Source organism: Gopherus evgoodei, chromosome 9 (genome assembly GCF_007399415.2).
Source record: "Gopherus evgoodei ecotype Sinaloan lineage chromosome 9, rGopEvg1_v1.p, whole genome shotgun sequence".
NCBI classification, from domain to species: domain Eukaryota; kingdom Metazoa; phylum Chordata; order Testudines; family Testudinidae; genus Gopherus; species Gopherus evgoodei.
In genome coordinates, this window is record NC_044330.1 from 4294993 (window position 1) to 4307103 (window position 12111).

General features: G+C 47.5%; 1 protein-coding gene across 1 annotated transcript in view; it reads right to left on the reverse strand.

Moving 5' to 3' along the window:
* The window catches only part of TP63 (tumor protein p63), a 138190-nt gene extending 135281 nt beyond the window's left edge, over positions 1-2909 (reverse strand). The window contains exon 1 of the mRNA XM_030576268.1: positions 2833-2909. Within this exon, the coding sequence (XP_030432128.1) occupies positions 2833-2894 (62 nt within the window). The 5' untranslated portion in view covers positions 2895-2909. The remainder of the gene's footprint in view (positions 1-2832) is intronic.
* Positions 2910-12111: the final 9202 nt, after the last annotated feature.

Below are 12111 nucleotides of genomic sequence, written 5' to 3' on the forward strand. Positions count from 1 at the left end.
CTTAGTGCTCAATGGCAAAGGAAGTGTAAAATCCGCAGAGCACTTTCCCTGTCACTACCCCAGGGAACACATTGGCCAGGCACACCAGAATCAGCACAGAATTCCTCTGCTGGAGGGAGCCCATGGACACGTGGCTGAATCACCACCCAGGAACAAGGAGGTCGTGTTTAAGAAAATGCCCTAAATCAAAGTGAGAAACAGCTCTAATTGCAGCAGGATTTGCATACTTAGCACTAAATATGTTTATTAAAAAAGGGGTGTGCGTGTGTGTGGGGGGGGTCCATGACGTAGAGCTAGTTGCAACTTGGAACTTCCATTAGGGGGGAAATTCTGACATTTTGAAAGCTCCCCCAGATTTCATTTAGGAAATATCAAAACAATGATACAGATGCATCATCTCATTTCAATGCAGTTAAAATGCTTCCTTCCAACTTTCTCATTTTGGTTTTTTATTGGGTATTATATAAATAATATCATCCTCATATAAAGGTCAAAAAGAAGCATTTTGACTTTATCCAAAGGAAACATTTAATAACAGATACTTCCTGTAAAACATTTTAATTTCATAAGCAGCATTTTCCAGCAGAAAACTTCCATTGGAAAAATCCCAACAGCTTCCCTATGAAAGATCCTGTTACATCCTCTTACCCACAGGATCAGCACAGCTCAGGCAGTAGCAAGGATTCACCAAGGGCAAGTCATGCCTGTCTAACCTAATTACCTTCATGTTGGGGATTGGTCCTTCTTTGAGCAGGGGGTTGGACTAGATGACCTCTTGAGGTCCCCTCCAACCCTGCTATTCTATGATTCTAAGATAAGTGTGCCCACTCGGAGTTCAGTCAACATTCCTTGCCCCTTGTGGAGGAATGAGAAGGAAAAAGATGCAGACCTTGGCTTCTCTGCCGAGCCTGCCAACACAGGGGCCAATGGTAGGGGTGGCTTTTATAATGCAGACTTGGAACCCTACGAACTGGATTGAACTCACCTCTCATGCCATGCAAATAGCCATGAGATGGTTACGACCTGTGGGCATTACTCACCTGGGCTGGACTTGACCAGGGGACCTGATATCAAGGGCTGTCAAACATTACCAGTCCCAAATCACCCTGCACCCTCCTCTCACACTATTATACATGTATCTGCAAAAATTCAGTGTGACCATAAGGCGCAAAGCTTGGACCACAAGCTATAGACAAAGGATTTACTTTTAAATAGATTTTTAAGGCCAGAAGGGGCCATTATGACAGACTGACCTCCTGGATACATAGGCCAGAGAACTTCACTCAGTGAAGCCCTGAATTTCTGCTTGAACTACAGCATGTATCTTAGAAAGAGGTCCGTTCTTGATTTCAAGATTTTCAGAGATGGAGAATTCACCACATCCGTAGGCAAGTTGTTCCAGAGATTAATTACCCTCTTTTAAATATTTGCTCCTGCTTTCTACGCTGAATGTGGTCAGCCTTGCCTTCCAGGCACTAGATCTGCTTCTGCCTTTGTCTGATCGATTAAAGAGCTCTTTGCGATCATCAGAAATCTTCTTCCCATGTAGGTATTCTCACTGTATTTCTTTCACACCAAGCACACCCTCACAGAGGTCAGTTGGATTGCACAGATTTCACGGAGATCAGAATTTGACAGAGTTTGTCTCAAGAGCAATACAACTTCTGTTGTGGAAGGTTTCACAGGGGAAACCAATACCCTCCTGCTATGTTCCACATTCCCCAATGAAGGCAGCGTAGCCAAGGAGTGCTTGCTATTTCTCTCCACCAGCCCTCCTCCTTCCCCTAAACCTCAGGCTCTCTCTCTCCCTCTGCCAGTTTTCCACACTGCCCACAGAGCTCATCACATGGGGCAAGCCCTGGGTACGTATCAGCGTGGAGTAGGGGAAGAGAAACACATTATGGCAAATCTTGTTAATGAAAAAGAGATCACAAAGCTTTTATAATCCCCTGGGTTATGTGACAGTAACCAAGCACTTACTTAAACAGACAGCTCTGCAACATAAGCAGCCTTCATTAGGCAAAGTGCTGAAGGATGAGTTAACCCTGGAGTATCTGGCCAACAGGCTCTCATAATCCAGACAGAAGCTATCCTTCAAGGAGTGTCTCACAAGAGATCACAATGAAAGGACTTCACCTCTCCTCGCTTTATGACTGGAAAAATAGCGTCTGCATGTCATTTGCATGTTCAAATATAGCAAACGCCTGTTAGAAGAAACAAACAATCTGATACACTGAGACCCCATTCTGTGACATGCTTTTTTATCATTTGGAAAGCTATAAACAGCTTAACAACACTAAAAAGAAGAGTTGTTGTTTAGCCACAATGTTCACTATTAAGCAGCACACAAAAATATTCTTTGGAAATGACTGTATCTCAGCAAGATAGCAAAAAACGTCTACAGTTTGGATCTTCTGGGCAATTTACTTGATTCATCTTTTAAATACCCAGAACTCTAGGTATTCTACTAATGCTTATGTTCTGTCCAGGAGCCTTTTCATTTAAAAAGTACTTTTGACACTTCTCAAAGCACAGTAATAGTCTAACCCCAAGCGCAAGGCTAAAATATTGTTGGCTTTCATATTATTTATCAGATATCTTTTCTGTAGCCAAAGAGGAAAGGGGAGATATTTTAAATGGATGCCTATAATTAAACAATAACCAGTTAGAAAGCCAAAAATAATAATCAGCTTCACCGAGCATGAAGCGAGTGGCACATTTTTCCCCCATGCAGCCCAGCTGCCACTGCATGCTAGCAGAAAAGATAATAATTACACAAGGCACTCGGATCAAATCTGTGATAGGAGAAACTTATGTCACATTCCAACTCACCGCTGCATGCAGGGATCAGGGTAATATTGCAAGGTGGCGTATGGTGCAGGTTCAAAATTCATTTCCTCTGATCCCTCTTCAGGGATAAACAAAACAAAACAAATAAATATATATAATGCCAGCAGGCTAAACGCAATATGGTCAAGTGATACAAGAGATAGAACTTTACAGACTTATTTTACACTTGCAAATGGGTGGGGTCTTCCAGGGGCTTGGCCAATGGGATTCATCAAGTGACTTGAGCATCACAGTCACTCCTCACCAGCTGGGCATCTTCTGCAGAGATATTTCCCCCTCCTCTCTACATCCTTAATAATATTTGGTGCACATCGGCCACACTTGTTGTTGGGAACTCATCTCGGGCATCTCTGAACTTCTGAGCTTGCTGGCCATTGGTTGCCTTCCATGGTGACCTCAGAGTTTAATTTTGGCAGCTCTGGGATTTTGCAAACCGCTGTTCTCGTTGGTCAACTTTGCCTCCAGATGGCCAGAGTTTCCTGTGCTGGTGTTGCGCCTGCACTGACTCTGATCTTGCTCTGAGTGCTTTCATGGCCACCTCTGGGGCTAACACATTTACAGAGTTGCCTAGGGGAATTTTCATGTCAGTCTCTCTCTGCAGTTAAACTGTCCGTTGTGGTCACAGTTTCAAAAGCTGAACGACCGAAAACCCAGGGAAATTCCTCAATTAAATTTAACTCTGAACTCTTGCTCCTTTACCCCACCAAAAGAAAAATGAAACCAAATTTTCAATTTTTCTCTAGGATACTTTTCCTTTTTTTAAAAAGGAATTTTTAAAATCCCAGTGTGGTTTTATAGTTCTTATAACTCTCCCACGCAGAGTTGCAACATACTTGGATATTTAAAAACAAAAAATAAACAAAAAAAAACCTCTCTCAGGAAGGAATTAAAGAATAAATCCATTTATTTTCCAGGCTGTTACAAGCAGCTGGAAACAACAGCAAAGTCAAGTCCACAAGAGGAAATTAGCCTTGATAAGGGAAAAGATAAAAAGCAGGTTAATCCCCATCAAGAAAAACAAAACAAGCTTTTATTTTTCACCACCAGGAAACGTACCAGGGAAACAACCTGCTCTGTTGCCACTGCTTCACCCCCTCCGTGTCTCGCTCAAATAGTGCATGCTGTAAACCTATCCTGGTTTTGTGGTTTTGGAGAATGAATGAAATATGAATCAGGAGCTAAATTAAAATGGATTCCAGCAGGAAAAAATAGCGTCCACGTATCTATCCACCAACAGGATTGCATCTTCAAACAGAAGGGGGAGGGGGAGCTGACCCTCAACTCACCTACCCACAATGCACCTGCAAGGTGCTGATGTCAGCGCAAATGCCAACCTCGTGAGCCAAAGCCAGGAGCCCTCTTCAGAGGCAGAGAGCTGGGCTTTTATTTTTCCTCGTAGGAAATTTTGGTTGGAAGCGTGTCATGTGGAAACATTTTCTTTGCTGTCTGTGCCAGGGTGGCAGGGAAGCTATTTAAAACTTGACAGTCTCCACCCACACTCAGCCTGATAGTTCCTAACATCTGTGAATTGTGAATCCCGTAAACTTGCAGCCCTGAGCCCTGGCCAAGTTCAGGCAGCTTACATTGCAATATGTGGAGTTCACAGAGAAAGAGGGGATTGGTACTTAATTCTAGAAACTGAAGTCAAGGGCTCTGTCCCTGTCAGACATAAGGCTGTCTACACGACCTGCTCAGAGGATGAGAGTCTGTTACAGTCTCAGCTACAGAGCCTGGCACTTTAGCTGAAGCTGTAGAGACTCATGCTCCTGGTGTTGGCCAAGATAGTGGCCATTCCAGATGGACAAAATGCAAATCAGATATTCCTTAAATTGTAATTCACACTGAAAACATTCCCACTGTTGCAAGATAAATAATTGTAAGAAGTGCGACAAGATCTTAAAAGGTCCAGGAACATGGTTCTGTATCTCATCTGAAAGACAGCAACTAGTGATTGCATCCCTTTAAGAAACTTTCTAGGACTTTTCCTTAGGGATCTGAACTAGTGCCATCAACCTTAGAGCCTGGCCCATGAATGATTCAGAACGCTCATGGCTACAGCCAGGGAGACTCCCAAAGGTTCAGAGTTTTGTGAATTTTGGATCAACATCCAAAATCTGGATGCTTCTTCCAATCTAGCCAAACCTTTTTGCCTACAGAACAGGTCTGGAACAGGTTTGTCCCACGCACTTTGGATGCTTCTACCTGAGTCCTGGCTGGAAGATGGAAGTGTAGACCACCACTGTGGACGAAGTGATCTGTACCTCGACCACCTGGTGAGATTCTTCATGGCCTTCCCCCTCCTCTGACAACTAATGCTCGTTTCTGAAGGCAGAGCTGCTCAGCTTGTGGAATTCACACAGTGGCTGTTAGATCTCAGGGTTGGAATTTTTTCCCTTGCCGCTCAGTTCTATTAGGTGAACCACATGGAGTCCCTCACTCTGGCTGAACTAGTTACAGGCGCTGTGCTAAGCATCTCTCAGCTGAAAGTCTCTACTCACATATACTCTGCAGTGGAAATCTGAGGTAAAAAGAGAGACTGCCACCCGCTGCGTTGCCAGCACCCTTTCTCATATAGCTGGGAGGTTCCCCAGGCTGAATGCCATCCAGCCAACCTGCTTATCCTTCCTTGAAGAAAATCTGTTGGGTAGAGGGGGAGAAAAAGGCTCATATTGAGAAGCAAAGAATTCAGATGCGGGGCAGCTGCCCATTTTGTGGGTGATAAATTTCACCATGGCAGGCTGGAATTAAAGAGGCAATTGTGACGAGGGTAAAACTCAATGGCAGCACCTCTGGAGGGTAGAAGAGCCTGTGATATCCCAGCTGGTCACAACATCTCAGAGGACGTTGTCACACAGTCTGGCAATGGGATGATACCTCCCTACTGGCAGAGTGCACATGCCTTAGAGAAGCGCGAAGGAAGCCAGGGCATTGCAGATCTGTCTGCGGGACGGATTTGCAGTTGGAGCCTCACATTAATTAGGTGGCATAAGGGTATGTGGAGGAGGTATGTGTGTAGGTGGGTTAGAATGCAGGGTGTCACTCCATCATTGTTGTTTTTGAGTCTGGGAGAGAGACAGCTGCGGGGCTCTCCCTCCTCCCACACTCCCCTAGTGCACAGAGATTAAGATGTTTTGTCTAAGTGCACGTGAGGGTTTGGATTGGAATAAAAGCATGTTTCAAGTGAGCATTTCATCCATCAGGGAAGGAGGCTGAATTCTCTGGTGATTACCAAAGAGCGCTGGGTATCAGGTATTCCTGGTTCTGCCCTCTGTGGCTGAGGGGAACCTATTGCAGCTCACGGTGAGGGGGAAGCCAGGTTGGCTTGAAGGCACCCTCCAGATCTGGAGGACCAGTCCACAGTACAGCTGGGTCTGCTAATGTGGAAAACTGTGGGTTCCCTCCTGTCCCACCCATTTTCCTATTTTTCCAATTAAATCCTGGACATATTTTCCAATTTTTCTGAGTTTGGGGGTTTTCCCTCTGTCTTTTCACCACTGAATGAAGGGGAAAGGGGGCTCTAGGGTGAGGGACTGAAGACTATTCCCCCCCAAAAAATGTTGATACTTTTCACAAACCATAGTTCCCATTTTCCCACCACCATCAGGCCCCAGTGTCGGCAGAGGGTCAAGGGCTCCCTTCCCTGGGGCCATTTCTTGCAGCTGAAAATAGTGAGAACTCAGCCAAGCCAAGCCCCCCCTTCTCCATTTCCCTGACTCCAAGGTTGGGGTCTGGCTGGAGATCCAGCACAGAGCCATTCCACCAGCTCTGTGCTGCTGGGAGGTCCCCTGTTCTGGATGCATTCCAGACTTCACTCCCTTGTTCTGGTTGCACACCAGCATAAGGGGGGAATGTCCCCCTCATTCCCCAGCTTTAAAGGAACTCTCTGAAAATGACATGGGCTCGAAACTGGGGTATGCCTTGAGGAATGCTGCAATCTCACCATTAGCATCACTGAGAGGGAGCCTCCAAGCCAGCCTCCCATTGCTAACCTGGGGCCAGACACACAGCACCTCTTAGCAATTACCATAAATGATGCTAGAGAGGTTTATCTCCAGGCATCCCTTCAGCTCTGGAGGATTCTCTGCACCTTAAGGTGTTTAAACCGTGATTTGAGGACTTCAGTAGCTCAGACATAGGTTAGAGGTTTGTTACAGGAGTCGGTGGGTGAGATTCTGTGGCCTGCATTGTGCAGGAGGTCAGATTAGATGATCATAATGGTCCCTTCTGACCTTAAAGTCTATGAGCTCGAGAGAGTGAAGGTTCTGGATTTCCAGGTGTGAAATCGATTTCATAGAGAGGGGACTGAATGAAGCGGCTCAGATCCAGACACAATCCCCCCCAATATTCACAGAGTTTGGGGATCTGGGATTCCAGTTTGGATCCCTCTCCACATAGCACATCACAACCATTAACTAATTAACCCCCACACCATCTGCGTCTAGCAGGGAAGCATCACTGCCGTAATTTTCCAGGTGGGGAAAATAAGACACAGGAAAGGGAAGTGACTTGACCACGGTCACAGAGGGTGATAGTGTCAGAGGCCAAGCTCATGAGATGCTGGCTCCCGGTCCACTAGTCAGATCCCTAGAGCAGATCTCACTCTTAAGAGAGAGGGGTCTATCCCTCTAAAGCTTCTGGAGGTGCTGTGGAGTGACTGCAGGCATCTCCAGCTGGTAGTAGGTCAGGGAGCAACTAATTCCACTCTGTGCAGGGAAATTCCCTTTCTTACAGCAGCAACTCTGTTTAAGGACATTTTTGAGCCTTGGTGGGCCCATGGGCCCAGGATAAAAACAGGGGCGGTTGTGCTGGAGGCGAGACGGCCCCACCCATGGCAGGACAGGTGGCAACCCCAGTGAGTGCAGCTCATGTGTATCGTATATCAAAGGAACGGAAGTTGTTGTGTAGGTGGAGGGCATGGCCTCCCTTTCCAGCTGACATTCTGCATGTCTGGCATTCTGGCTGACACCACTCCACAGATATATACAGTATTACTGCGCAGTAGAGTCAGGCCCAGGTTGGAGCTGTCAACCGCACGGGGCAATATCCTCCTTGAAGGCAGCTTCCTTGTATCACCTTGGTACTGTCCCAACAGCAGCAGCCCCAGAAGCTTCGGATGCCGGATGGCTGGGGCAGGAGCACCTGGGGTTTTTCCTGCATTCTTTGTTGTAACACAGCCTCATGCTCAGCCTCTTCTCCTCTGATTGGTCCCGACATCCTTTGCGTCTCTTCCCTCATTCCTGTGACACTTGACAGTAGGCGTCTTGGCAGTCAGTGCAATGGTTTCTGGGATGTTTCTGGCCTCTAAGGTTGCAAGGAGGTGAGCGCAGTTGGCTTCAGTGGAAGAACAGTGTCTGGGATGGGAACGGACCTCCTGGACCACTGCCAGGGAGCTCCTTGTAGGAAGTGTTGTTGTAGCCATGCTGGTCCCAGGATACGAGAGAGAGAGAAGGTGGGTGAGGGGATATATTTTATTGGATCAGCTTTTGTTGGTGAGAGAGACGCACTTTTGAGCTTACCCAGAGCAGTGTTACTTGTCTCTCTCGTCAACAGAAGCTGGTCCAATAACAGATTTCTCACCTGTCTTGTCTTTCTAAGGTGCTCCGTGGCAGGAGTGGCCCTGAGGCCAGAACTGCTGGAGAAGCAGCCTAGATGAAGCAAGGTGACGAGTCTCTGTGGAAAGAGCTTCACATCCATAAAATCACCATCACAACCATTGCCTGCTGAGAGCCTCACATGAGGCACCAAAGCCAGAAAGGGCGATAGTAATTCCAGTATCCTTTCAGGGTCCTCAAGGAGCAAGTCCAGGTCAGAGGCGAGGCACACCTTGGCAGGGAACACACCTGTCTCTGCCCATGATGTACCTGCTCTGTTGATAAGCTGAGCCCTGAGCATCCGGGGAAAGCTTTCACCAACGCTTACAGAAAGTCACACATGCACGATCGCCAATAGATTCCATGTTTCATAAATACATATTTATAACTAACAGTTCTGCTGGCTGGAGCAGATCAGTTTAGTGTCCACAAGGGATCCCAGGGACCCTATGTTTTCAAAGCGGGATGAGCCAGTACAACTGAGTTCCATGACACCCTCCCGGTATTGGGCTTGTGAGGCTTTCCCCGGGTTCTAAGTCTGCTCATGAAAAGACAGGACAATAAGGAGCGTAGACATTAAAGGCAGAACATTGGAGATGCAGGGTAGAGTCCAGTGATTGTAAACCATAACTGAATGTGTAGGCCAGAGGCTCATTAACCTGCTGCCACACAAGTTAATAATGCACATGTTAAGGTTGGACTATTAATTATCTCCCCAGTACAAACTTTTCCCTCTTGGCGTGAAAGCTTAGAGGATTGAAGTCACCACCGTGCATGGCTCTTGTGCACGATAGTTCCCTGCATCCTCCAACTCCCTGCACTAATCTGGCCACACACAAGCAAAGTATAAATTACTAGGGCGGGGAACGGATCAACCCTCCAACCCCCTATTTTAGCAAAGTTCAGATCTAGATTCTACTTCTGCAATGGGACAAGCCAGAAACTCAGATGCAATACACCCTCAGACATGGGGGAAGTTCAAATCCTGATCCAAACTTTGCAACTCTGGCCCTTCTCAAAAAAACTTCTCTCTCTTGCCCTGTGCCCTCAGGAGCAGATGCTAAGCTCCTGCAGGTTGGTTTTCTATTGGAGAAGAAATCAGTGACATAGAATCATGCCTATTTACAACCCTGGAACATAGGTGATTGCAAGTGGCATGCAGGCAATCTCAGCCTGTACACCAACGCCCTGTTACCAGGGAGCAACTCCGCCCCAAGAACCGACTCTAGTAAGACAGATGAAAGCAGAGAGCAACTCTCCTGCTGTTTGCAACATCTTCCTCCTCGGTCTCTTCATCCAGAAAACAGCAACAGTACAGCATGTCCTCAAAGACGGCACGGCTCTCATGCCACGAAAAAGATTTTATGCCATTATGTGTACAGGACCATCTGGTGACTGCTGCCACAATGGTATAATTAGATATATTTTATAAGTTACACACAGTTCAGTCTCAATTATCCATAACTCTCAGGGGACACCCAAACCCTTTAGCTAACCAGGGTTCTGTCTCTGCAGACTTTAATGGGCAGCTCTTATCCAGTTGCCTCTCAGAGAAGAGGTGGCATGGCAGCACTCCATATGCACCATCTCTCGGATGGTGGCACCAGATCAGATGTGCTATTGATAACCCAAATGGTAGGACTCTGTACTGGAAATGTGAAGTTCCTTCTAGAAAGCGTAGGTATTTCCAACGGCTGAGCCTCTGTGATTGCAGATCTTCATTTCTCTCTACTCCTGTGGTAATTTGTCTGTGATGGCCAACAGCTTATGCCAGTTGATACAATCATAGTGCCTGATAATTGGCAATTCTAAGATGGTCGCTAGCAGCTCCTTCCTTTTTCCTGTGAAGAAAAAACCCAGGCATTTGGGCTCTTCTTTCGATGTCACTTTAGAGCTTTGCTGTTTCATCCTCTCTTGAGCAGTGGTTAGAAAAAGGGATCCAGTTCTGGGATGAGTGTAAAAGTATCCAGATCCCAAAGATGGCCCCGGTGCCATCTGTCCGTCCTTTCAGACATTGGAGGAATAGATACAGGCATCTGCCATAGGAGCTGTGCAGGTTCTCACAGTCTCTCATCTACCGGCAGAGCCAGCCTATCCAGTATAGAGTTGTGCAAGATCTCTAGCACATGGGATTTCTCCTGCACTACTGTATTTGAAATCTCAAGATCTCCACTATCCAAAGAAGGAGGTCTTGAAAAGCCCTGTAGTCACTGGGGTGTGAGAGAGCAGACGAAACACAGCTTCTTTGGGAGAAAATGGAAGCAAGTCCAGCTGACAGATGGATTTCTTCATGAGAGACTTGCAGTTGTTGAGGATCAGCAATTGCTCCTTGGAGTGGCTGTTGGTGGACCCTGCTGGGGAGGGTAATCTAGAGGAGCATGGGCGGTGGGTGAACCCCGGGCTCAGAGAAGCTAGCCCCCAGCCTGGACCACCCCTTCTGCCCCTCCCACCAGAGCCCAGAGTCCCCCCTGCACGTGGCATGGCAGCCAGCCCCCATTAGCCCCCCCCCCAGGCAGCGTGGCCTCCCTCCCCCAGCCCCAGAGTGCAGGCCAGCCCCCATTAGCCCCCAGCCTGGGGCCCCGGCCACGGGTGGGAAGCCCCCTGCAGCACAGCCCTGGAAGCAGAAAGGGAAGGGGCTTGGGGGAAGAGCATGGGCAGGGCCATACAAGGCTGTTTGGGGAGGCACAGCCTCCTCCTGCCTTCAATACCCACCGCCCATACTGAGGAGGATGGCTTCTTAGCCAGATGGATATGCCTGGTGCCTGGTATGGCTGGGAATCAGAGCTGTAAGCAATGTGAGTTGCCAGAGAAATATCCGCTATCGGTAGTGCTGAGAGTACATTTACTGCAGAGGATAACAGCGGTGTCTCAGCAAAGGCAGACATGGCTAAATTTCCCCGTGCCAGGAAGACCGTCTGCACCAGGAGCCATCATTTTAAGATGCTTGGTATGCAGAAGACTGTGCTGACAAGGTCTGTACTGAGCACCCTGCCGACAGTGCCATAGAGATAGTAGTGGAGACCATTGGAGGATGCTCTTAGCCTGGACTGGTGTATGGAGACTGGAAAGTTTTCAGACCCCAGAGGGACCTAACTTAGGCCTTGTGAGAGGAAAGCTGAGGTGATCTATGCCTCTTCCTTTCACCAGGTTCCTCAGAGGCAGACCTGTCCTCCTGCTCTTCAGAAAAGCAGTGCGGCACCCTACCCCTCTCTGCTGACAAAGAGGGCTTAGGACTGGAAGCCTCACAACAACATTTATCATGAGCTAGGGCCCTAGAGGTGATCAGAGCACTCACAGTCACGGGAGCAATTCTGGTAGGGGACTGTTTGGATCTCAGTGGATCTTGTTTACCGGGACCCGAGGCTGGCTGCATCCACTGGTCCAGCAGATAAAGCTTTAAATGAGTCTCCCCGGTATATGGGGTTCTTTCAGAAAAGGACAAATGGAGCACTTGTCAGTGATATGCCTCCCGCCCAGACCAAACAAGCACCAACTATGCCCGTCACCGAGGGTACAGTCACCTTGCGTCAGGCGCAGTATTTAAACCCAGGCAATTTTTTGCTCAGCCATAAGGGGTGAAGCCTGGTAACTAAATGGCAGAAAAAAAAGAGCTACCCAGAATAGAAACCTCATATAAAAAGCTATTCCAAGCTAACTATTAACCCCCAGT